General features: G+C 38.4%; 1 protein-coding gene across 2 annotated transcripts; it reads left to right on the top strand.

Moving 5' to 3' along the window:
* Positions 1–1648: 1648 nt before the first annotated feature.
* klf12a (Kruppel like factor 12a) lies at positions 1649–27882 on the top strand. Of its 2 annotated transcripts, none has more exons than XM_079616943.1 (6): positions 1649–1872; positions 13642–13723; positions 16505–17072; positions 22580–22718; positions 26301–26458; positions 26547–27882. In XM_079616943.1, exons 2-6 carry the CDS (start codon positions 13658–13660, stop codon positions 26738–26740), a joined length of 1125 nt encoding a protein of 374 aa, XP_079473069.1. In that variant the 5' UTR covers positions 1649–1872; positions 13642–13657; the 3' UTR covers positions 26741–27882. The 2 variants fall into 2 exon arrangements, with proteins under 2 accessions (XP_079473069.1, XP_079473070.1); XM_079616944.1 differs by lacking the exon at positions 1649–1872 and adding an exon at positions 5342–5546.

Here is a 27882-nt window from a genome sequence, read left to right on the forward strand (position 1 = left end):
TACCGTTTGACTGTTTCTTACTGATTTTGCCTACAGTTTTACAGTTAACAGCAAATTCTTTACCTGTGAAAAAACAATTTCTCATCACAGTCAACTTCCTGTTCACTTTAACTGAGCCAACCGAATTGTTCGAATGGAAAGGATGCTTCCAACAGCTTTGAGAGACAGTATCGCAGTGAGAGGGGGTGGAAAGAGAGAAAAAACTAAAGAGAGTCCTCCACCTCCTCTCACACCTCCACAAAAGCACAGGACCGACACAAGGTGGGAGAGCAGGTCGCTATGGCAACTGACGAGTGGCCTCCAAGGAGAGTCACACACATCCCCCAGACTTCCTCAATTAGCTGCACACACACACACATGTTAGGGAGGGCTACAGTGCTTGCTCTGAATGGACATTTTGGTTGCTCATTAACACAGGGTGAAAGCAGTTTATTTCTGGATTGTTTCGAACATTATGTCTCATATTTATCTCATGGTTTTAACCCTGTCTTCTTTATTTTCTATATTTCGCTGCATATCTTATGTGCAGCCTCCTTATACATCTGAGATCCCACACTCCAGTATCCACTTGGGAATGGTGACCACATACCATTTCATTGTGCAGGTCATTGACATTCTGGTGCATTGTTACCACTGGCCCAGTGGTGGTTTACTGTGGCGGATCAGTTTTGCCATGTAAGCAACAGAGCTTAAAGACCAAAATATAATGGCCCTAGCTAGACAGCATGGTGTGTTCGCCACTATCCAGGCATTTCTTCATCATTAAGACGTGTTTAGACGATGTTAATTATCTTGAGCTGTTAAAGAGCAATACAAATCGACGAGAGATGGTTTATTTACTTTTCTTTATTCCCAGAGGAATATCTGATTGCTCAGAGGTCAGTATTTCGTTGCTCAGGAGACTTAATGGAGATCTTTGGTTCAATGTAATTTAAGTATCAACTTTCTCTGAGATGTTTCTCCTAAAATATCACTCCTAAAAGTAAAGGTTCCAAAAGGAGGGTTTGCCACAGACGAACCATTTTTGAGTCCCAAAAGAACCTTGCTTTAGAAGAACCATTTTTGTCAGAACATTTTGATAATCAGAATAACTTTCTTTTTTTTTTTTACTTAAAGAACCTTTTGTGCTTTGGAAAGATTTTTTGGGGGAAATTAAAGGTTCTTCATGGAACCATAATATGCCAATAAAGACAAGTTATTAGTGTATAGGAGACATAAAAATAGACTTCTTTTTTTTTACATATAATAAGAGAGCTATAAAATGAACATGTAGCTGATGAGAAATGTTTATATTCAAATTTCTGACTTTCTAATGATAATTTCTAATCATTTGAGATCTTTCTCTCCTGCAGAAAGTTAACATAAAGCAACACATAAATACATAGATAAACACCCACAGCATTTTCATAGTCTGGCGCGCACACACACACACACACACACACACACACACACACACACACACACACACACACACACACACACACACACACACACACACACACTCTCTCTCTCTCTCTCTCTCTCTCTCTCTCTCTCTCTCTCTCTCTCTCTCTCTCTCTCTCTGCTTGTCCTCTCGCCTGGCAGCCCGAGGGTCCACCCCCTCCCTTCATTCAGCCTGGTCATGTGACTCAAGCTCTGTGAGTAGAACAGCACCGTGTGAGCCATCCATTCATTTCCTCCTGAGAAACACACGGCGGAGGAGGGAAGAGAGAGAGAGAGAGAGAGAGAGAGAGAGAGAGAGAGAGAGAGAGAGAGAGAGAGAGAGTCACATCAGAAAGTGCGACAGAGGAAGACAAGACAGAAAAGGGGGAGACAAAAGGACGCTCTAAGGATAGTGGTTCTCGCTCTCAATTACTGAGGTTAATAAACAAGGTCAGTACTGTCCGATGTTTTTCCTTTCAGTTTACCACTTCTTAGTCTGTTAGTTTGTTAGACTGTAGACCTGTCAGCTGTCATTTAACTGACAGTTACAATCGTCACTGTAAGTAAGAGCTCATTAATACCTTTATTTTTGAATAAACTTTAAAAAAACCAAAAAAACATTTAGACTTTCAATGTTAACATAACTGTCTATTCGTCAGTATACTTCTCAATTTAATAGCATAAGAGTTATTATTAATGTGGCAGATGTTTTATTTGGGGGTTCTTTTTCACTTTTAGTGCTGTTGGCATGTGTAATTGTTTAATATGTGACTCCTGACTATGAAATGAATAGCCTGGGCAGAATTCTTAGTAAATATATAGCCTAATTCTTAATATTATTTAAGTGCATTATTGATAATTTGATACAATGTGTTTATAGTTTTGCTGTCTTGAGTTTGGTTTTGAGTTTTGGTTCTCTCTTCCTATATGTTTCATGTCATGTAGTTCTCTGCATAATAATAATTCAATTCAATTCAATTCAGAAACATTTATTGTCATGACAAAAATACATTTTGTATTGCCAAAGCATCAATACAACATAGAAAATGATTAACATTACATTAAGTACAGAAAATAATAATAATAATAATAATAATAAAAGAAAAAATGGTAGAACACTATAAACAATATCTCTCTCTCTCTCTCTCTCTCTCTCTCTCTCTCTCTCTCTCTCTCTCTCTCTCTCTCTCTCTCTCTCTCTCTCCTACTACTTAAAATACTGACAAATTAACATTACATGATGCAGTATATGGTGTAAATATAAGAACTGCACAGAAGAACAGTATAGCTTTGTTGTAGACCAGTAAAGAACTAGAGCGGTTGCATCTGTTGGTCTGATTTGGCATGGATGATTTTGTGTCTCTCCATCTGCCAGTGGTTTCCCTCTCAAGTATGTGACATGGTTTCCCTAGCCAAGTCAATCAGACCTTCAAAGCTCTGAATAATAATTAGACATCATTCAAGAAAACCAGAGCACAATTCGAGTTAAATGCAATTTAAGTAGCTATAAATATACAGCATCGTCTGCACCACAGAACTGAAACCGCACCTGAGAGTTCCTCCAGAGTGTCTATTGCTGTCTGGTGTCTGTCGCGTCTACACCGGATGAGCTTTGTGCTGCAGTTGCATGGGGAGGAAGTTCGGGGGTCACTAGGTCTTGTGTTTTTGGAAGCATTTTTTCACCTGAAACATCAATAAAATAAGCAAAGTTTCCTCTCACTGTGGCGCTTGAATGACCCGGTGAGTCAGCGGTAGTTCTGGCAGGTTCACCTCTGGGTGGTTGTTGTTGTTGTAGATGTGGTCTTTAGGAACACAAAGTGGGCGTGAGGGGGAGCTAAAGGGTGAATGTGTGGGCTTCGTGCAAACATTTGAATCAATAGTTTGAGGGGGTGTGAATCAGGTGTGGAAAGCGTTTTTGTGTTGTAAGTTTGTAGAATCGCTGTAATGGACTCGCCATCCATACAGGATGTTTCTCTGCCAACGATCCGAGACGCTGGGATAGGCTCCAGCATCCTTATGGCCCTGCAGGACATGCAGTTTGAAAAATGGATGGATAGGAAGTTTTTAGAAAATACTGTACTTAAAACCGTATTTTAGGTCGTCCGTATCTAAAAGTATTGTGGATTGTAAATACATGTTTATTCAGTTATGGTGTTATTAGGATTAGGGTTGTCATGACTAAAGAAAAAAAATATTCTTGATATTATTTTGGTTTCAATTTTGAAAAAAAAACAAAAAAACATTTATTTATTATTTATTTATTATGTAATTAATAAAGAACAAAAAAGTAAACTGAACTGACCTTTGATTAAAATACTGAAATAAATAAATAAATTAATTAATTAATAGATGTAATATAAACATAGTTGAGGTTTTGAAGTATAATTTTTTATTAATTTACTATGTAAATAGTAATAAAGAATAATGAAATTAATTAAGAGCAGTAAATATTGTTATCATTCTTGTCAATATTGTTGTACATCTTGGTACCATATTTACCTTATTATTTACCTCTAAAGAGTGCGTGGAATATACAATAAAGGTACATAATATTTCTTAAATGGTATAGTACCTTTCACCTCTGTTACAGCTTTTTTCTTCTCCTTTATTTTGGATAGTGTAATAATATACAATAAAATACAGTGCCAGACCTAATGCACAAATCTGATATTTTGACACATATCCCCTTTTTTTGTCTTATTGTTTTACACTCACTGACTGTGTTACATTAATAACTCAAGCCAAATGAGACAAGCTTTTTAGCTAAGAAGTACATTTGTTCATTCACACTTAATTGGAGCAGCTGCAAAATGTGAACGTTCTTCGCAGAGACAACACTCGGGTACCAAACTTGGTGCTCTGTGATACCAATAACACAGCAAGACTAAGTATTGTTACTTTTGATTAGCTACTTTTAGATTATCGTCCCTAGTCAGCAAGCATATATTCATTGGGACCTACAACAGTTAATGGACATTTAAATTGGAGTACTGAAGCTTTCACTTTCAAACTGATTTTCAGTGAACTGCAGCTTTTGACATAAAACCCCAGACACTTTCACACAGACGTGCACCTACACATATGTGCACATAGAACACAAATCAGAGGAACTAAATCTCCTTTGTGAGTCACCAGCCTACAAAGAGTGAAGTGGCAGGGTGGTTCCTGTACAGTACGGGAAACAGCAGATCTCCCCAGTGACCGCCTGGCCCATTAAACGGAGCTCTGCGAAAGGGCTCCAAACCAGAGCCTGTAGCGGATACACTTCCTGTGAACACTTTGACTGAACTTTGACCTCTGACCCCCACAACCACTCCTGGAGGGACCTGACCTCCAAAGCGCAAGAGGAAGAGGGAGAGAGTTTCATGTGTGATCTGTTCCTGGTTAGAGATCTGTCAAAGCCAGACAGTTGTCTTCAGCTCCACAGCTGCTGTCAGGGCAAATTATTTCAGAAGAGCAAAAAGCTGTACTTTTTCTCAACCTCTTTACGTCTTGCTCTCTCTCTCTCTCCTATCAGTCTCTTCTTTGGTTTTCACCTGCAGTTGTTGGTTCTTGTTCACTTTCTCCACTTTTTTCTTTAGTTGCAGCTGTGAGGTTTAAAGCCTCACCGAGGGCAGAGAAGGAAAAACAATTCTTACCCAGCCCTGTGTGAGCATGCACTGCTGGAAAACAAACACAGCTGCCTTGCTCATTACGAGCAGAGGCATCATAACACTCAGGGAAGAGGGCTAATATTGTTCAAGGGGTAAAAACTCATGCCTTTTGAGAAAGAAAAACGAGTGCTTTGTGGTCATTATCTGTTTTGTAAGGGCTGCGTAATCTCTAGCGATCACATCCTTTCCTGTCCTCCTTTCCTTCTGCTTCCTTTCTCTCTTCGCTTCTTTTCTGTGAGTTTACTCTTTGTATGAGGTTCGGTCTCTGGGTGGTTAGCAGTCACGCTAGTTAGCATGCTTGGTTACTGGCACTCACGCTGCGCTTTAGGGGCCGAATCTTTTCTGGCACTGCTCTAGAAGAGGCTCAGGCTTTCCCACAATGCCGAGGACAGCTGGGAAGGGCTATCGCTGCCCCCTGAGTCCGCACAGCCTACTGGGAATGCGGGCAGATCACTTCCAGCTGTGAAACAGGCAAGACTTTCAAACACCTCAGTGGGTGGTTGTTTGGACTGCAGGGTGACATGTTGGATATTCACGATGTATTTGCAATTCTTTTCTGGTGATGTAGAACTAACCAATATTGTGAATTGTGATTTTAATTTTGGCTATGAAATTTACTTTATGTTCATTTTGTGACCTCTCCTTGTCTCGCAATTTAAATAGAGTTTAATTGGTTGGTTCAGTACTTTTGCATTACTGGTAATCATTTAATGTATTCGTTATTAAATTGGTCAACAGTTACAGTGTATGTATGTATATATATATATATATATATATATATATATATATATATATATAATATGTGTGTGTGTGTGTGTGTGTGTGTGTGTGTGTGTGTGTGTGTGTGTTATATATATATATATATATATATATATATATATATATAAATAACACCCTTATATAACACCTATACCATATATATCACCCTTTACCTTTCTGTTGCTTTTCTGTGGTCTTATATGGAACAATACAATAAATAAAGGTAAAATTAAACTAAAATTTAAAAAATAATAATGAATAAGTGGCATGTAAGTATTCATATATGCTTTGTTGTTTATTAATTTTATTTTATATATTAAACAGCATTCTTTTGTGTGTTAATTTAGTAAAAAACAATGGAGAAAATGTCTTGATTATTTTAAAGTACCTTTTTACTGTATTTAGTTTCCTGCATTGATTTTATATCTAATTGGTTACAATAAAGTAATACGCAATTTCAGAGCAATTTAATAAATATCAATATATATATAAATAAATCTAAAACATGAAACTATCTAGATGTATATTTTTAGCTATACCGCCCGGCCAGTTCTAGTCATGCAAGCACAGCAGTCCAGTCCAAAACAGTTGAAAATGTAATTTCCTTCTGTATATACTTCACCAATTTGAGAGCAATCAGAGGTGTGAAGACAGCAAGATGTAACGTCGTACAAAGTGCAAAATGGATTGCTCAGCTGAGCACAATTAACTCTAGCTTAACTAGAGCTGTGCTCATTAATTACGATTTAGATCAGATACAATCCAAAAATGTGCCTCTCAGAGGCTGCCTCTTAATAAAAAACAGGAAGCAAGTCCACACAGTCACTCTATGATTAGTTTGAGTCAACTGACCTGCATTAGGGGATGCTACAATCATTTGTTGGTTGCCCCTATTATTCAAGCTCTAATTTTCAAGGAGCACATTTTTCTTAAACTCTTCACGGTTGACGCCACACATTGCACAATATTGCCTAATAACATGGCCTTCAGATATTGCGCAACCTGGTGTGTGCCAGACCTCTGATAATAAACAGTTTGACGGCATGCGGTTCAATAGTTCAAGTCAAATTACACACATCTGTCTCACCCTGTCCAGCGGAACACCAGAGAGAGGGCTTCAGATGTTTCTGGCCCGCTGTCTTCATGGAAGAGAGCACAGCAAACCAGTCCAAGCTGTGACCGAGAGGCCATTTGTCATCTTTTTTGGCCTGATCTGGGAGCAGGCTTGCTTAGGTATTGATCGTCACCATTGTAAAGCTGATCTCGAACCTGCAATAACTTCTTACAACACACTGTGCAGAATCTGCAGATAGAGGAAGATATTACAGACAAAAAAAAGTAGACTGCATCTTGAGGTTTAGTCGAGTTGTTTGCGAAACAGGAAAACCAGTTTTTGACACTTTCAATCTTCAGAGCGCACTGGTACTTTCATCGACTTAGTCTTCTGTTAGACAGAAAGGACACATGGTTGGATTATATTCATTTTCCATATACCTGATAGATGGCCTGATCGACATTTGACAGACTTTCCATTCACAGACAGACGCTGTCACCTGTATGGCAAGAGGCAAGTAGGTCCCACATGAGGTCAGTAAATACTAACCTATGCGCTCCTAACACTGACAGATTTAAACGGAGGGGTTCCAGGCTCCCCTCAAATCAATAGCAGATGTGTAAGTGAGCGTGTTCACTCCTAGTTCTCTCTGAAGGCAAGTGGAATATGCAGAAGCCGGATTTTTTAAACTAAATTTGAGGAATCTGCAGGAGACGTCCTGTAGTGTTTATTTACTTTAAAGACTGCGAGGAGCAGATGAATCTTCACACAAAGCATCGATTGTGAGGCTGAGAGAGAAGGCCATTTCATCCATGAAGAGCGTTCAAGGATTTCATATATCAACATCAACTCTAGAATGTTTATTATTGTAGCCATAATGCCAAAATCTCTTTACAACTACTGATCACCTAGGTGCGTGAAATGGGCCGCCAAGAGGTCAGTCAGTTTGATCAAAAGTCCCTGAACGATCACTGACACTGACTCAATTAATTCTCCAACTATCATTTAGTGTAGTGTTTTATCAAAGTTTTTGGGCCACCTTTGATTTTTCTTTTAAGAATTGTTAAAATATTTTTTTAACAAATTGACAACTCTAGTAGTGCTATATTTTTTTGGACTGTCCGCAACATACCTGTTCTAGCTTGATAGATCAGAAGTAAAACCATATAAAAATATAGTTTAAAAAACATGTAATCTTGCTGATATTTTGAACAATAGTAGCCTAGAAATCTAGACGCACCCTAGCGGCAGCAAAATGTATTTTGCAGCCAGGGCAGTCTAGCAACTCTCCATAGACCTTCTAGCTGCAAAAACCTAAATTGGGTCAGGCCAATCACGTCGTGTATAGAGTAGGTGGGAGTTAAGTTTTTCTTTAAGAAAAGAGCAAAGAACGGCACTTAAGTCATTCTTAAAAAAGGAAGAAGTGTTCGGAGTTTTGCTGGACCGGATCTTTGCCGCTCTGACTACGTCACCTTCTTCGTTGCTCTGGTTGGTTGTAGCCCTATCCTGTTGCGTGCAGAGGGATTTTGAGAGACAACCGTTTATCCCACCCCTCGGATTAAGCCGCGTCTATGGAGAGTTGCCAGACTAAACATCTTGATGTAAGTCTGGCTTGCCAGGCTAGAACAATAGCGCAGTCGCGAGAATGCAATGGCCTATTTTATTACACAGCTCTCTGGACGACTTGATTCTGATTGGTCGATTCAGCGGTCTGATATTTTATGATAAACGGCCACATTTCAGAACGCTCATCTGCGCAACTGAAAGCAGTGCTACTTGATTGTCTCTTCTATCACATTGTGGACATGCTCTCTGAAAATAACCTCATAGGTTGTCATTATTAATTTTACAGTAATATTGTTGTAGTTTTCGTCTCGTTGTCAGATCATTTGTTTTGAAAGATCCTTAGCGTAATACTCTTTTAAATATAATGAACAAGTTTGATTTTGAAACAATTTCAGGTCAAATCAACATGTCAATAATTATTTGCTTGATGAGAAGCCGTGTGTGAGGACAGTACATTATCCTTTAATTATATGTTTGTCTTATTTAAACTTGTTTGTTTGTCTTTGCTTAAAGCTTGCTAATAACTTTTTAACTCAAATCACTATTTTGTGTTGAATTATTTACGTATGTGGCAAGTGGCTGTGTAATAAACGGGGTGATGTAAATCCAGTCATTATCCATGGTAGCTGTGCATTATCCCTTGCATACAACAGTTACATTATTATTTAAAAGTTAATATCGAACGTATATTTTAAACACAATATTTTAGACAGCAGAATTTGAGAGATCGTGAGCAACACAGTAGTGGTTTTTAACAAATTGGTTGAGTGAATGATTCAGTAACTCACTCATAAAGACATTTATATTTATATCTATCTATCTATCTATCTATCTATCTATCTATCTATCTATCTATCTATCTATCATCTATCTATCTATCTGTCTGTCTGTCTATCTGTCTGTCAATCTGTCTGTCTGTGAGAGAAATTTCCCACTTGGGGACCACATTTACCACAGTTCAATCTCTGATAGAATAGATCTCCTCAATAACGAGACATGGATAGGAACAAAACGAGAATAGTCTAACAGGAACCAAGAATGAGAGAATATTATTTATGAGCATATTTAGTGGCATCGCAAGTTCAGATGAAATTGTTCAGAGATCTGTTGAACAAGAGGAGTCGGTACAGAAGACTGGAATGTTTATATTAGTGGCCACATCTGTTCCTGGCATTGTTTTACTTCAAGGGTCTGGCCAATCTTCTTTTTTTTTTTTTAAACGTTGCTGTGCATTCACAGTTGATTCAAATAGTGTAATAGCACACCTCTTCAGAGCAGTTCCTCACACACTCACACACTCTTCTTCTCTCCCTCACTTTTTCTCTCTTGGAGGTTTGACAATGTCCTGGCTCTATCCGACAGAAGTTGTCCTGCCAAGAAAAATGAGCTCTGTTGAAATGGAAAGTCTGAAGTCACTCAGGGCTTTTTGGCAAAAGACAATTACGCAAAGCAGGAGAATCCAGAAGAAGTCTGCATCTTGGGGACGGATCCAGAGCAGTGTGCTCAATTTTTCAGCACATAGTTAATAAGATCCATTTTAAAAAGGAGAGGTCTGATCTTGGAGCAGTATCTCAAAGTTTTGTGAGTAAAGAGACCCAGTTGTGTCTGTTATCTTTCCAGGGGAGGAAGGAGAAAAGGGAAGAGTGGAGATGAGGAAGATGTTTGTACAGGAGACGTTGTTGGTGAGATTTGAGCCTGGTTATCAGTAGCATGGCAGTGGGCAGGAAGCAGATCCGACCCAAGGTCACATTCTGATGATACTTGCCAACTTCCCGACAAAAAATGTTGAGTCACTGCTTTCTTTCTGAGTGAAATGTACCAAGGATGATTTCCTTTGTTAGATCTCGTTTTCAATTTTGAGGTTAGCATGTTGCTAAGCTAATGACTTTATACTTTAATAACACCCAAGAATGATTTGTCATTAGATAAAACGACTTTTCTGTACTGAATGAAGTACTGGTTTAAGCTGGTCAAGTTGGCCTCCCATCCTGGCCAAGCGGGTGTTCAACTGGTTGTTCAGTTGCTGTCTACCTTTTGAAAAAGCCTTTGTGTCGAGAGTGCACCTTCTGTCTAATCCCATAAAAGCTGTCTAGGTAGGGAGCTCACTAAGCTTTGTGTAATGACATCCTTTACAAATTACCTTATAATTCAGACCAAGTCTCAGAACAGTGTAAAGTAAATATAAAATACCACAATGTCCAACCAGGCCCAAACAATCAAACACTTCTAATGGCTTTACCCGAGAACTCGTAGAAGCCTTAAAGCTGTTGTTTGAGGAGTTACTGTACATGCACACATATGACGTGGGGTGCTGTCAAACAGCACCTGGATGTGGTGTGCACCAATGCTTTAAAGTCGAGATTCACTCATGGGGAAGTGAAGTGTCTTCAGATTGGTGCCATTAATGTGGGTTTGGGTGTTCCCTGTCTTGAAAACCCAGGCACACATGGATATACACAGCATTTGGAAGTAGGGATTTTAAGTGGGCACAGCCTTTCGGACCCCACCCGTTTCCTGTCTGCCAAGGATTACGGCGCGCGCGCGCAGGCACACAAACACACACACACACACAGAGAGAGAGAGAGAGGCAGGTCTAAACTAACCAGGTCAACAGAAGCCAAAACAGTCAGCAGTTTCCAGTCTCTCTAATGAATCTGCAAGCACTGCAGTAACAGGAAGAAATCAGGTGATTTCCAGATATTATTCTCCTCCTTAATTTATCAGTGTTGCAGAGTTATGAGACAGGACTAACACCTTGACCTCCAATAACCAAGGGAGCATTCAGACTTATGCAACACTTTCAAATGCACTTCATGCACGTTTGTGAGCCATTGCTGCCTATCCTTCAGTGTTAGTTTTAGTAATAAAAAAATAAAAATCATAAAATTGGAATAATAACCAGGAGGATCCAAATTATTTTAAGAATTTTCTCAAATGTGATAAAGGTAAATAAAAAAAATGAAGTGTTCACGATGTGCCAAGTTCTTAAAACACTCTGTTTTTATAAATTAATGAAAAATTTTAACTGAATGAACCATTGAGTAAAAATATTTTTTCAAAGGTAAATTTTTTTTTAAAGGGCACCTATTATGCCCCTTTTCACAAGATGTAAAATAAGTAATAATAAGTAAATAGTTTTACTCCAGAGAATCACTGTAAGAACTGAATAAACACAGTATAAGAATTGCGCATTAAAGTCTTATCCATTAACTCTCTCTTTCTACCTTTCATTATCTTGAACATACACTGCAAATTACACAAAACACTCAATGCAGTAAACAAATATACAGTAAACAAATATACACCGGTAGGCTAGACACATTTTCAGTGGGTGCTTAATAAACTGGTAAAATGTATATCTCTAAAACGACTCGATGAGTTGTTATAAAGTGCGCGCTCACTTTTATTTCTGCCGTGATCAGTGATGTTAGGCATGTAGCTTCGGAGACTGTAAGCTGGATCACGAGAGCAGTTGTACTGATCAATCCTCAAGTAACAACGAGAGTAAATGAAGATTGCTATGTTCATTCTTACATCCAACAACATCCAACACCTCAATGGCATAGCCTTAGAAGACATTCTTGTGTACAGCTGCTCTGGCATAGAAACAATGGTGGACTGTGTAAAGCTCACTCAGGGCGGGTCTATGCTAATACGGCAGTGTCAGTCAACAGTTGTGGGAGGGCCTTGTGCAAAAGTACGTCACATTGCCCTGAATCTAGAACGAGTTGTTCAGAGACTGTGCTTATTTATTTATGGGGATTTAAAAAAAGCACTGGTTGTATTTTTATCATTATAGGGTAGTAGTTGTGTAGTATACACACACTGCCAACACACATTTATGTTCAAACGCCATGTAAAGTGAATTTTACATATTAGGTGCCCTTTAAACAAATATCATTCATTATTAAACTCATCGTTTTTTGAGAGTCTCATTCCGTTTACAACTTACCTTGTTTTGTCATAAAAAAGTAAAATGATCAACTATATAAAGAGACTTGTCATAAGGGTCCTCTTTGATATTACTGATACTTTTTTTTCTCTCCATGTTGGTTTCACACCACATGACTTGACTTTTTTGATTTTCAAATATTAATAAGCAGTCAAGCACCCTCGTTGAATAGTTGTATTGAAGACTTTAATCAATAGATCCGGGGAAAAATAGTATCATGTAATTGGCCAATTGCCTTCCAGTTAGATTTATAATGGCATTACTGAAGCAGGGCGCTAGTATTTGCTAGCAGAGGGTGATTCTCTAGTAGTGAAAGTAACAGCTTGTCCATTTAAATTCTAGTCATTTGTGCAAGTATAAATTTTTCACACCTCTCATTTCCTGCTGTCTGGAAATTGGAAGCTATGTGTTGACATTTAGTACATGAACAGTTAACTTTTTCATTTACAAAGTGTGTGCAAGGTTCACACAAATAACACACACACACACACCACATTAAATCATGAACACACTAAATGTATAACGACTGCTGTAAACACTGCTGTATAATGCTTCTTTCCTTGCTGAAACTATACCCATGTTTAATGGCACCTTAACTGATTATGACAACATGGGCAATGTCAGTACAAAGTTATATATTAGAACATTCCTTATTGAGTAACTAATGGCTACCCAGATGTTATAATTACTGTTACTTTAAAATAATCAAAAATAGCCACATTTGAGCCAATTGATTTTAAGCTGCTTTGCTCAGAGATGTAAATAGAACTGTTTGAATGATAAAAAAAAAAAAAACTATTTTTTTAGAAGTCAAAGCATCTGTTCATATCTTGATCAGAGTCAGTAGAGTCAGAGTGTTATTAACTTTTCAGCTCTATACTGCATGTATACAGTGAAATGAAACAGCGATTCTAATAAACATGACTAAAATACCTCAAGTAGTAGTAAACACTTCTAAGAATGATATATGAATGCTTATTAAAACCATTTGGCTTGCTCTCTCACATATGTTTACTGTTATTATCCTCACAGTTTATCTGTTGGACTGTCACCAAGCACAGCTCATATATGATCTGAGACTAATCTAAGGTTGAGAAGATGTGTCATCACAGTTATAGCAAACATATTTGATTTCTCTGTTCCTCACTATGGCTGACTGTTTGCAGAACAACACGGTGTGATATAACACTTCATGTTATTGAAGCCTAACGTTGTTTTTCTGCTATGCCTCACAGGAACAGTGCTATCAGGATGTTGATGCTGGATGGGATGCCAGCCCTGCCAGTTAAAATCGATCCTGCCGAGTCACAGAGACGGGTAAGAGGTCAAAGCGATGCCACACAGGTGTAGTCAGAGGCTTCCAACTCTCTAAAATCATAATCACACAGTTTGGATCACTGTGAACAGAGTGATGCAAACCAGTGCTGTTATACAGTAGGATATCTGCATTCTCGAAACACCACTTGGCCAATCAAATTTGAGAACCGAAACTAACTGTTATACATATTCTGGTGGGTGAATGTCACAAAGCCTCTAAAGACAATGTCTTAGTCCTAAATATATTAACGGGATAGTTTAAAATGAAAATTCTGTCATCATATACTCACCTTCAAGTTGTTTCAAACCTGTATGAATTTCTTTCTTCTGCTGAACACAAAGGAAGATATTTTGAAGAATGTCAGCAACCAAACGGTTAACTGGTCCCATTGACTTCCATAGTAGGAAAAAAAATACTATGGAAGTCAATGGGACCAGTTAACTGTTTGGTTACCGACATTCTTCAAAATATCTTCCTTTGTGTTCAGCAGAAGAAAGAAAATCATACAGGTTTGAAACAACTTGAGGGTGAGTACAGTATATGATGACAGAATTTTTATTTTAAAGTGAACTATCCCTTTAAGGCTTTAATAGACAAAGTAAGAAAAATTAAGGCTTCAATAGATAAAGTAAGGCTACATTGATGACTTGGAAGTACATTTTTATTGAGATGGGATATTTCAGGACAATTACTTACCTAATTATTTACACCCACACGCAATACAGTCAAACCAAAATGTATTCAGACACCGTCAACATTTCTCACATTATCACAGTTTATTCGCTATAGTTTAGAAAATGGTAATAAAATATGACAAGAACTCGAGTTATCAAATCAGTTGATATTTCACTGGTTTTGGCCATTGTCTCACAAATGAATTAGGATGAATGTTATACAATATATATAATATTTTTTATATCATTACAATAATGAGAACATGATAACGACAATCGTTTAGGCATTGCGGTGATATTCATATTTTGGTATTATGGGGGGCAAATGTGCCTACTTGTTTTGGAGTGAAATACCTGGACGTTTTTTCTTACTTGGACCAAGTAACTGTGCTTTTGCCTTTAACACACTGTGTATTGCTTGTCTACTCTAGTGGTTTAGATTAAGGTGTCTCATGCTTGGAGTCTTCAGGATACATGCCAGATTTTCAGGCCTGACCAAATAAGCATATACGCGTGTTTCCCCCACTCCCCGTCTCCTATGCTCTCTCTCCATTTTCATGCACAGCTAAACTCACACACATAACATTTTGCACCCTGTTTTACCCGTTTTAACAGTTGTCATTGTCGTGCCGTTGTTCGGGCCGAGTGCAGGATGTGCGTGGGCCACGCAGCTCAACTTTGAAGTGTGTTAAATCAACTGGCAGCGCAGATGCCGAAACGTGCTTCTTGTTTAAGTGGGATCAACGCCAAGCCCCTTTTCTTGGAAATGCATTGCTCCCCACTATTAAAGCCGTCCTCACCAGAAGCTATTCGGATTCGGAAAATTAGCCATAATGACTGGTAGCCCCCCATTCGAGGGGTTGGATGTGGGCCGTGCAGGAGGGGAGGGATAGGAAGGTGGGAAAGGTGAAGCATGAGTCGGGGGAGAGAGAGAGAGAGAAATGGGGTAGAGATGAAGTTTCAAAACCATTTCGGCTGAACAGCCTCCAAGTCAACCGCAGTAAAAAACAGAAGGGAAATTTTTGGGGTAGAAATAATGCTGCCAGCAGACCACTTTCTGTCCATGATTTCATTGAGTCTGAGTGAGTGCTTCTGAGATGTTTGACTGGAATGTTTTGTCGATTTGCTGATGTTAATTTGGGATAACAACTGAGTCAGTAAGACAGCTTTTTCTTCAATTCTTTTTTGTGATGTGTTTTCCTCTCATAATAAACAAATAAGTGACGTGTAGCCAAGTATGGTGTCCCATATTTAAAATGTGTGCTCTGCATTTCATCCATCCAAGTGCACACACACAGTAATGCGTATTGAACACAAACACGCCGTGAACAAGCACCCGGAGCAGTGGGCTCAATGTAAATACTCTCAGTACATACTGTATGTGTTGCTAGTCCCTGTTTATGAAGCATTAGCCCCCTGTCTTTCATATCAGCCCCCCCTAAAGTTAGCGTATCTGAGGTTATTTCACTCAGAATCTCCCCTTACCAGTCATTAAAAATGTTGTACATTAAGTATAATAGAGAGTTCAAAAGAACAGAGTTTATTTTAAATAGAAATATTTTGCAACATTATAAATGTAATAATTTATTTAATGTTTCCTTGCTGAATACACATCATGGACCTTTACCTTGACTGCCTAACTCAAGCTGCTGAGTCTTCGGCCATTTTCAAGACACATCTTCTTCATCAACACTTGGCCCATTAATGCTAACACGTACTATTCTATATACCTATATCCTTGCTATGTTTACTGTGCTAGACTTACTGGGACTGGTCACAACACTTGCATATTGTTGCCCTGTTTGATTGTTTCTATTGCTCTCCTCATATGTAAGTCGCTTTGGATAAAAGCGTCTGCTTAAATGTTTAAAATGTGAATTCTGTCTTCACTTAATCACTCTAACTCTAATGGCTTTCTTCTTTGGAACACAATATATATTTATGTTGTGTCATACATGTTTGGAATGACATCAGGATGAGTAAATGATGGCAAAGTCTTAAATATTCCTCTAAAACACATGAGCTCAATTTTCTAAAATCCTAGGACGCTCCTGTTTCAAAAGCAATTACTATTTAACTGATTTCCTTCTGTCTCTTTCCTCTCAGTCTCCTGTGATCCATGACTATACAGAGATGGGCGTGCTGGTGTTAAACCGAAGATTTCGGACACAGTCCGATGACAGACGGTTCCTGTCCGACCCTTTCCAGGCGCAAACAGAGCCAGTGGACCTGTCCACCAACAGAGCCAGAACCTCCCCGTCACTTTCAGCACCGTCATCTTTATCCTCGTCTCCCTCGTCCTCGTCCTCATCATCAATACGATTCTGTCCACGGTCCCCTCCTTCCAGCAAGTCTCTGTCATCTTCATCGCCGTCATCATTATCCATGCCTTCATCTTGCTCCACTTCAGTGATAACCCCAGTTCCTCGTTTGAAGATGTCTCCGTCCTGCTCTGGGCCAGTGGTGGCATCTCCCCCATCCAGGAGTCTCCGGGGGCAGTCGTTTTTGCACATACCCCAGCTGATGCCTCCTTGCTCCAGCCCGGTCCACCTCCACCCACGACGGGTGCCGGTGGTGATGCAGCCCATGCCGCTGATCTACACTGGGGTGAGATCGCTGTGCAACAGCAGGCTCATGATGCCACTGCTAGAGGAAAACAGAATGCACAGGAAAGGTGAGACATAAGCCTCTAAGCGCTGCTTGAATGCCTTACACCGTGTCTACACCAAAAGACAAAAGCACATAGAACCAGGGTTTGGAATTAACGCCCGCCAACCCGCCAAATGTGGGTAAAAATCAACTGTGGCGGGTAACGCTGTCAAATCACTAGCCAATTTGGCGTGTTACTTATTATATTGTTTACTCACTTTGCTGGGGAAGTTCGTGTAATCCAAATCTGCGCAGATTTAGCGCAAATACTCATGTGTCATCATGATATATTAAATACAGCGTATTGCGCATAATCCGCGTATATCTGGTTTACTTGAACATGACCGCCACAAATAACGGCGCGCTTATTTGCATTGAAGCAATAGCGAAGATTAGAAAAGCATTTGGTTAACAGAAAAGACATTTGATTTTCCAACATCCCGTCTTGATCTGTCCACCTAAAATACATTTATGGTGATGAGGATGAAATGAAAGAGGAAGGGAGGAAAGGCTGGATGACAGGATTTTGTTTGAATAAGAAATGAATGTATGAAATCCAAATTAGATATATTTCAGACGAGACCACTTTGGCGAGTTACTTGGGTTTATTAAACACAATTTATCTTGGCGGTATGGTTCTTTATGGGGGTTCTTGCTCCATAATTAATGACATACAGAGCTTTAGCATTAACCCCCCCCCATAGAACCATCGGCTTGAGTGATATACAGATGATTAAGACAGTTTAGTAATGTCTTTAAATTAAAACTGTTTTAACATGTAGACGTACTGTAGCAGTAAATCCCTGGAAGTCTATAGACCTTATGCGCCAGAGACACGAGCGCGCAGCCATCTTTAGAATATTGTCTTTGAACTTCCGGTTTTGCGGTCGCTCTGTAAATCTCTATGGCATTGCTGTCCAGGAGTAATTCGCTTTTGAAGTGGATTCACATAATGTAAAGTTAACCTAAAGTTATCATGAGGATTGTAATGTTTAAAGCAGATGTCTTTAACAAATGTCAGTTGACCGGGAAGATTTTAAAACGAGTCGTTCATTCATAAATACACAAGATAGCTGTGAAAATACAGACCGGACGACAAAAGACAATGAGTGCAGCGCTGAAAAGGGGCGGGGCTACATAAGGTCTATACTGAAGCTTGGCTATGAGGATGAGTGTCTCTCGGCTATGATGTCTGTGACAGCTAGGACTTGAAAGCCTTGGTAATCTGAAACAATAAGCTTGATACTTACAGTGTTGAGGGCGGGAGGGTTGCGAGCAGTTTGAGCATGCTGACCGATCAGTAATGCCACGGATATATATATTCCCAGTCTAATAAGAGAATGGTAGTGGTTGGAGTGATTTGACAGCTGACCGCAGCCTATGCCTACGTGCCTGTCTGAACTAACGCTGTGCTCGATATATGCTGTGATGCAGTTAATCTGGTTTATTTCTTCTTTTTTTATTTTGTTTTGGCTAGTAGAAGTTCTGAATGGCCGGTAACTTAAAAATTTAGTAGCCAAATTGGCCCATGATTGAAAAAGTTAATTGCATAGATAGATCTACCTGCATAGATCCCATTATAATCAGTGATGCTGTCTACATTGGATACGACAAGGTGTGACACAACATGGCAAAATCAGACACGAAGAACAAATGGATTTGCAACTGTTGCTTTGTCGCAGTCATGTAGACAGCCTCAAGCCAATTAATTACTAATTACTAATTAAATTACTGATAAGCCCTGTTGTTATACATCAATTTGTCTGTCAAACTTACTGAACTATCTGTGACATGAACCTCCTATTTTGGGCAAATACCCAGCATATGATAAAAAAGGTGTTTCTCATTTTTATTTAGTTTAACTTGATGTACTAAAATAACTAAAAATAACTAAAATAACTAAAATCCGTCCTTCGGATGAGACGTTAAACCGAGGTCCTGACTCTCTGTGGTCATTAAAAATCCCAGGATGTCTTTCGAAAGAGTAGGGGTGTAACCCCGGCATCCTGGCCAAATTTGCCCAGTGGCCTCTGTCCATCATGGCCTCCTCATCATCCCCATATACTAATTGGCTTCATCACTGTCTCCTCTCCACCAGTAAGCTGGTGTGTGGTGGGCGTTCTGGCGCAATATGGCTGCCGTCGCATCATCCAAGTGGATGCTGCACATTGGTGGTGGTTGAGGAGATTCCCCCCTTCTATGTAAAGCGCTTTGAGTGTCCAGAAAAGCGCTATATAAATGTAATGAATTGAATTATAACTAAAAGCTAAAAAAAAAATGTATAAAAAATAGACATAAAAATTACAAAAAGCACAACAACATTACTAAAACTTTAACAAATTTAGAAGGAAAAAGGAAAACTTAAAAATAATAACCAATTCAAAATATGAATAAAACCCACAACAGTATCTCATTGATACTAAAACAACACTTTGAGTCGGATCAATCTCTGCTGTAAATCGCATGTACAAAATAATGTTTTGAAAGATCGTCTAAAAGCAAAACATCTAGGTTGGAAACAAACAAAAGGAAAAGTAGAATACAGCACAGTGGGTGTTTTAAGAAAGGTGAAATTTTTTATTAAAATAGTGCTTGTCATTCTTTATGAATAGGTCGTTCACTGTACACTTCTGTGATTTTGTTTTGTTTTGTTTTTTTCTGTTAAATACAGACAACATGCAGCCAAAGCTCAAAATCTGCAGAAATAACCCATAACACATTTTTCCTTTGTGTTAATGTCAATATTAATGACGTCGAATTTCCGACTTCCACTTGTAATTTCACTACTTTTTTCATCTTCAACCATTATATTTTAGTGTTTAAACATAACAGCCCGATACAAAAGCCTGTGCTTTCTTTTTATTGTGCGACGATAAGCTGCATTTGAAGTAATTTATCCCAAACTCATCAGGTACACCAGCAAGCGAGCCGCCTCTTGACATCGTGTATTTGACAGACATAGAAAAGCGGTGGGTGAGGTTACGAAATCCATCCTTCTGCAAAGTCTTTCATTCTCCTCCTTTCACCACTTTCCTCTCTCTTCCTCCGTAGGTGCAAAGCACTGCGTTTAAAAGCCTCTCTTCGAGTTTCCGTGTTGCTGGCAGGGTCAGTGACAGAAGCCAGAGCCCGGCTGTGTGTTAGACAGGCTCAGCTCTTATAAGTGCAGCTCCATTGTGCTCGACTCTTTATATTCCTCAAAACTGGCGGCCGCTAAATCCCCGCAGGAAGTAGATGCTATGGCAAAAACTTCGCTTAGCTGAACAAGGGCACTTGGGTTTATTAGGGACAAAGCGTATGCGGAAACACAATAGCATCTACAATGAAGACACACACACAAACACAATAAAATAATAACAAAATATAGCCTACACTAAATTTAATATCAGTTTGATTAATTATAAGGTAAGTCACTTAAATACCCCCAGCTATCTCTCTCTCTCACACAAACACACACACACACACACACGCAAACCTTTTTTCTAGGAAAGCTTGCCTCTGGGCAACAAAGCTGGTTTTAATGGGCTCTGTGGCTAGGAAGTATTTCCATTCATTCTTTCTTCTCTTTTTTTTCATCCTGTTTTCCTCTGGAGGGGAGGCATAGATAGAGGTTGGAGATGTCCTATGTCATATAAGTCTCTGTATTAGTGTGTGTGTGTGTGTGTGTGTGTGTGTGTGTGTGTGTGTGTGTGTGTGTGTGTGTGTGTGTGTGTGTGTGTGTGTGTGTGTGTGTGTGTGTGTGTGTGTGTGTGTGTGTGTGTGTGTGTGTGTGTGTGTGTGTGTGTGTGTGTGTGTGTAGACTGACCAGTCAGAGAAGGGCATTTATCTACATCAGAAGCCCACAGTGTGTGTGCAAACAAGCAGGTTGACACATAATTAGGCCTGTGCAGTTCACACTTTGATGATCCAATTTCAGTTCATTAAAAACATTGACGATTCACAAACAGAGACCAGCCCCCTATCTTGAGGGTCCGTGCCCTTATGCTCTGCAGTCTCTCATGAAGTATCCATGGCAACAAGACAGGACATGGAATGACACGAAGACAACAGAGACCTTTGGAATTGCTATTACAACCAAACAAAAACAAAACAAACCAATTCAAACATGCCCAGCTCTCTTATTATAGGAATAGAGGTAACTATTTTCTGTCATTCGGTTGAGCTGAACAGTTGAGTTCCATCAGAAAGTACAATGTTGTCATTATTTACTAATATGCATTGTTCACAAAGTGGACATCATGTTCTTGAGATTCTCATAACTGAACATCAAAACATCAAACACTGCTCAGGTTACACAGCAGAGGTTGAGTGTAACAAGGTTAGATGTTATGGAAAGAAGGAGGCGGGAACCGGAGAACATTCAACACTTTAATAAATCAAATAAACAAATACAAAATGAAAGTATAAGCCAGCAGCCCCTTTTGCAGACGACTGCTGCCCACACAAAACAGAAACATAACACAACATAAACTCAGGCCTGTTCCTCTCTCGATCTTCACTGTCGGCGCTCCTCCTTTTATACCTCCGCTCCTCCGTGAGAGATACTCTCTCACGTCCCTCGACCTCGTCCTGCTCATATACTAATGTCTATGGTCCTGCTCGCCACATTGATATTATCAGTGGATAATCAAATGTATCAGTGTTATTTTACCATTCTTATACTATTAATAATAGTTTTAATTAATTGTATTATATTTTTAGTTCTCATTTTGATTTCAATTAAGTGTATGTGCTTTAGTCTTAATATAGCTATATTAGTCTAAATTAGTCTATTAGTATAAATGTATATATATTTTTCAGTTTTAGTCATTTTAGTATTTCAACTTATTTTATTTCAGTTGTCAAGTTAGTTGTCAAGGCAATATAATTTGTGTTTAAATTTTTAATCTAATATTTATATTTCAGCTTTATTTCAATTAACAAAAAATATTTTTAATAGTTTTAGTTTACAATATCTACACTGTCAATTAAATTTAAACTTAAATATCATATTTCAGCTTTATCAATTAACAAAAAAATATTTGTAGTAGTTTTAGCTTACAATAAAAAAATAAAAAAATATATATTTTAAAATTACAATTTGATCTGTTTATCACACAAAGGTATTTTATAGATAACTTCATATGTACTACTTTAATGGTGCTTTTATTGGTCTCTATAAAACAAATCTGTGAAGTTTCTTTTAAAACACTGTCCATCCTTTAAGGAAATTCTCTGCTGTCTATCAAAGCTTTTACTTGAACATTAATCAAAGTGCCATTAAATTAGTATCTTAGTTTGGTTTATTGTGTCTATTGGTCTATTGTGCTACGGCCATAGAATCAAACTGTAGAGTCAGTGTCCACATACCTGAATCAGTTTTTCTCATCAAACACCAGCATTTCAGCAATTATGCTACAGTAATCCATGTACAAACTCTGAATCAAGTACAGAAAACCAACACTGGGTTTGTTTGGACTACAGTATTTTGATTGTAAGTTGTGGAATATGTGCATATTGTAAATTCAACTGCACCAAACTTCTGTTTTTATCCAGTCACACACCGAATCGCAGATGGACTGTCACCACGGCGATCTTTGAGTGACAGCGAGGATGATGACCTGCCCAACGTGACCTTGGAGAGTGTGAATGAAACAGGATCCACTGCCCTGACTATCGCCCGCGCTGTCCAAGAGTAAAGACACCTTTTTTATTAATCAGCAGTATTTATAATCCAGTCTACAACCTACCTATCATTATACAAACACACACACACACACACACACACACACACACACACACACACACACACACACACACACACACACACACACACACACACATATATTATGTAAACACAAACGCTTATGTTAGATGCTATTAATCGAGATTAATCGATTTGACAGCACTAATATACTTTAAAAGTAAACATTTATTCATATTATTAAAAAAAAAATCTACCATGAAATGAGTGTGAGTGACCTGTTAGTGTGTGATCTTTTTAAAAGGTCTGCAGAGTTTCAAAGATCAAAGTGCATGACAAATAGAGTTATTGTCTCCCAAAAGATTTGCTAAACTAATCCTCCACTCCTCTTTGCGAATCAGTTCGTCAAATTCAAAGGAACCGAACTGATCAAAGATTAATTTGTGAACTGGATATTGCTATGACCGATCAGCTGCAAATGTAACAAAAAAGTATACATTTTCTCTTTAACATGTAGTACAAATGGAAGTACAAATATACAAAAACGGTACTTAAGTACAGTAACAAAGTATTACTTTGTTATTGTACACCATGACCACAACAGACTGGGCCATCTGACCAATCAGAGCAGAGTAGGCTCTCAAAAAGGATTCATTATCAAATAGTTTCAGACATTGTGAGAAAATTCTGCAATGTATATTATGATCAAAATTAAAGTGTTTTTTTTTTTTATCTTGGGTGCATGTAAACCTATTGTAGGAGACCTCCCAACCAAAATTAGGAACCTTTAAAATACCATAATTGGGGCACTTTGAAGAAGAATTGAATAGACAGTTGTATGCGGCACCTATACTTTATTTGTTTGCGAGCTATACTGTACATAGCTTATTTATAAGAAACTTCTCCCTGTGACTGCAAGGACAGAGGCAAAAAGGCTTGCAGAATTGTCTAAATGTGTCTGGGAAGGACAAAGGTGCCAGGATGATTTATAGCAAGGTGCAGCAGGAGTGAATATTGTTGTGAAAGAGAATGTGTGAGAGAGAGAGATAGAGAGAGAGAGTTGCTGATTTGACCTGTTGGTTCTTCAATCAATACGAATTTGATCCAGTGATTCATGTAGTGTTTGTATATTGTGGTTTCTAAACAGTTTGTTGGCAAAATTTTAAATCTGACAAAACCACCCTGGAGATATTTTAAGACGCGTTCAATTGGGAAAAACTATTCATAAATAAATCCACTAATGTTTTTTCCTTAATTATTCTGATATTATTTTTGTTATTATAATTATGTTTAAATATTTAAAGTTTATGTACACTGTAAAAAGTGATCAGTTGACTTAACTTAACCTTACTGAGGAAACCTGTTGCCTTAAAATGAAAAAAATAAGTTAGGTGAACCAGACAGTTCCACAAGTCAACTGATCACTTTTAACAGTATATTTGTCAGATGGCGTATTTAGGGTAAACATTTTGCCATCTTGCGTTCCCTGGAAATCAAACGCATGACCTTGTTTAACCAGTTGAGCTTCAGGAAGTGATCTCAGTCTCAGAGGGAGTGCATGCTTCAGGTTGAATGTGTTGTGGACACAGGTGCAGGAGTCGATGCAGGTTTATATATACCTTGACCCGTGGTCAGCTAGTCAATAATGAATGGACTTCATTCTTACCTTTATTTATCTGATAAACTGATCCCCAGACAGCGATGCTGGCCTGCACGTCACCACCACTGGAAAGCCCCTCTGGTGTTCTCCACTGGGAAACATACAAACAAAAGACGGAACATAAATGGCTGTGCTGAGTTTAGTCTGATGGCAGCTGCTGTTTCCCTCCATGCTTCTCTCATTGACAACAATCTAACGTTGATTCTTACTGTAAAACACTCTAGATGGAGTTCCTCTGACCTCGGACGACTACAAATTCCACACGATGGAATGTGGAAAATAGTGACAGTGTTTAAAAAAAATGTAGATATTGTTTAATGGAGGAGAAAAGATCTAGGATGTTTTCTTTCTTTCTTTTCCTCTTTGGGGCCCCAGAAGTGATGGAGTGTGCCAAAGGCTACAGGTGCACCCCCCCAATGCCCCCCATCCTACACACACACACACACACACACACACACACACACACACACACACACACACTGCACTCCTGTAGCCCAAAAGAAACAGGAAGTGGCTCTGTGGGGGGTGAACATGCCTTTGCTGCCACACAGAAAATATTTCCATGAAAAATCGAATTTATCTGAAATATATATATATTTAAATCAAATTCAAGATGGGATAAGAACAGGTAGATTTCACTGACACAAAATATATTAACACAGTAAAAGCATTTGGTTTTCATCAAAAAAAAAAAAATTATATTCTCCTTTAATCATTAACTGAGAAAATATTATAATGTACATAATAATAATAATAGTGTGTCATTTCTAAACCACTAGCACCACCAAACTGAACATAATAATCTGGGAAACTAGAAATTATTTAACATTGAAAACATGAAACATCTCTCCATGTTAACCACCCTGATAGCACACGTACATCTCAGAGATGTTCACACATCTGTAAGACGTATTGTTTATTGTTTGCTCATCTGCATTGGTCTCTAGGAAGTTTCCGGTCAGACGTTAAATAGACATTTAGAAAATGTCTGATGTTGTCCATTTGCCGTCCATTGATTGCTTTATAGCTCCCTCAAGTGGCCATTTAAAGTCTTACATTTATGGTTAAAGACTTTTCAGGGGTGCGTTTCCCAAAAGCATTGTTAGCCAAAGATGTTCGCAAGTTCCGTTGTTGTATGCATAGTTCAACGAGTCGTGTTTCCCGAAACTACAGTTCCAGCGAACATTCGCAAACAGCATCGGGAAGTTGTGTGGTCTGAATTACAACTCTCAACTTAAGGTGTAAAGGCCTAAGGGTCAACAGTGTCATTATAAATGCTATTTCAGAAATGAATTAAAGCTGTTATTACATAAAGGCATTTTTTACAATGTACTGTAAGTACAATGTAGAAACATACACAGTAAATGCATTGTATCAAAGACAGGGCTTAGATTAAGCCAGGATTAGGCCTTTACTTAGGAGGACATCTTTTTAGCTTTTTCTTAACATTACTGCTGTGCATCTTAAGACAAAACAATGGCACTGACATATTTTAAGATATGTCAGTGCAAGATGCTTTCAGTTCAAATACAGTAGTCAACATTTAAAGTGGATCAAAAACTTTCATCAAAGTTGTACATGAATTTTGAACAATACCCATTCATGTCTTAGGACAACTTTGGTGAACTTTTATGATCCACTTCAAATGTTGACTACTGTTCAAATATGCAGTTTAGTCTGGTACTAGAATTAAGCCTTGGGGAAATCAGGGAAAATACACTTAATATTACCTACTTACAATAATAATTGTATAGTATTGTCATTTATTTATGAATAATGTATAATTTCTGCCTGCCATACTGCATTAAAAAAAAAACTAAAATGGACTAGGCCTACCATTATCATGCTTAACAAAATTGTCTTTGTCCTTAATTGCTTTTAATAACGTTTGAAATCGTATGCTGTCATTGCAGTTCCCTGTTGCCGTTCAGTATTGAGAGTCTGCGGAGGCCCAGGCCTTCAGAGTCGCCCGACTCAAAGAGAAGACGCATTCACAGGTGTGAGTTTGAGGGCTGTAATAAGGTTTACACCAAGAGCTCTCATCTTAAAGCCCACAGACGTACACACACAGGTGAGCCTGTCGTGTTTTTAAAAACGTCCTATTCCCGTTCCATAAAAAGTCAGGTGTTTTATTGATATTTCCATATTTTCTCTTTCAGGTGAAAAGCCATACAAGTGCACGTGGGATAACTGCACGTGGAAGTTCGCTCGCTCTGACGAGCTGACACGGCATTACCGCAAACACACCGGTGTTAAACCGTTCAAATGCAGCGACTGTGACCGCAGCTTCTCCCGCTCGGACCACCTCGCCCTCCACCGCCGCAGACACGTCCCACAGACATGCATAGTGTGAAAAAGACACTTGATGAACAATGTAAGCAGACGGAGCGGGTCTCTATCTGCCAGCGTCGCATGCAGAAGGTCTGGAATGATTCCCCGCACAACAATAATGAGGTGAAGGACAGGGAGATGAGATCTGCCTTCCCTCATATTGTTTATCTTCTGCACTTTTATGTGAGGTTTATTCATGAAGGAGTCTTGTACTAATGAACTATTAAAAGCCATGTGCTGTTAAATGTAGGCTATTTGATTCTCCAAACCTTCAGGTCTACTCATGGAAGTCTCAATTGCAGTTTTTCATTTCACAAAAGTCTCAAACATATTTAGAATTCATTTTGTAATACTTATTTTTGTCTAAAAAGCATTGCAGAGTAGCCTAAGTCCATTCTGTGAGAGATTTGGTTTTGCATTTTGCAAATAAACGTCACTTTGAAGAAGAAAATAAATGTAATTTACAATTTGCAGGGTAATAATGGCATGGCAATAATGGCATAAACACATTAGACAAACAAACATAATGACATTATAACAATGCATTTACTGCAAGTTCACATTTTAGCTTCAAACTCTGCATGGGCTCCAGTTATCACTTTATTATGAAATCTGAAGTTGTTGTTGTTGTTTGTTTATATATATATATATATATATATATATATATATATATATATATATATATATATATAAACTGAATGTGAGAAGACGGTCGTACCATTAATGTAGTGTTCTGTCCTCTCAGGACTCGTTATATGAGAGAGACATTCTCTCACACCTTTTTAAACTTTCCTTGCATCATTTGTGCACAAAACTAGTGTAGCAGATGTCTGTATATTTTATAGCCTTTACCACGTGGTATCTAATTTTTGTTTGTTTGTATTGTATGTCATATATTTGTTCTGTATTCTGAGATTTGCACCCTTCTGTCCATAAATATGTGATGCCAAAATTGATAGTATTTTACTGGGAACCCACTGACTAAAAATCATGTGTGTAAATGAACGTCAAACGGGCATTCCTTTTATTTTTTTTCCTCTTCTACAATGATGTATCTGTAAATGATGTTATGGTAAACATTTCAGTTTTATATGGATCTAACTGTGAATTTATATATAAATACAGTATATGTTAGAAAAAGGCATGAATAAAAGCACCGATTTG

Source organism: Phoxinus phoxinus, assembly GCF_949152265.1.
Source record: "Phoxinus phoxinus genome assembly, chromosome: 6".
Classification (NCBI taxonomy): Eukaryota; Metazoa; Chordata; class Actinopteri; order Cypriniformes; family Leuciscidae; genus Phoxinus; species Phoxinus phoxinus.

What these genes read in the sequence shown, in the direction of transcription:
- klf12a (XM_079616943.1), top strand. Translation starts at nt 13,658, where the DNA reads ATGTTGATGCTGGATGGGATGCCAGCCCTGCCAGTTAAAATCGATCCT. An exon ending in CTGCCGAGTCACAGAGACGG is followed by an intron (nt 13,724 to 16,504) that starts GTAAGAGGTCAA and finishes CTTTCCTCTCAG; the next exon opens with TCTCCTGTGATCCATGACTA. An exon ending in CCACAGACGTACACACACAG is followed by an intron (nt 26,459 to 26,546) that starts GTGAGCCTGTCG and finishes TTTCTCTTTCAG; the next exon opens with GTGAAAAGCCATACAAGTGC.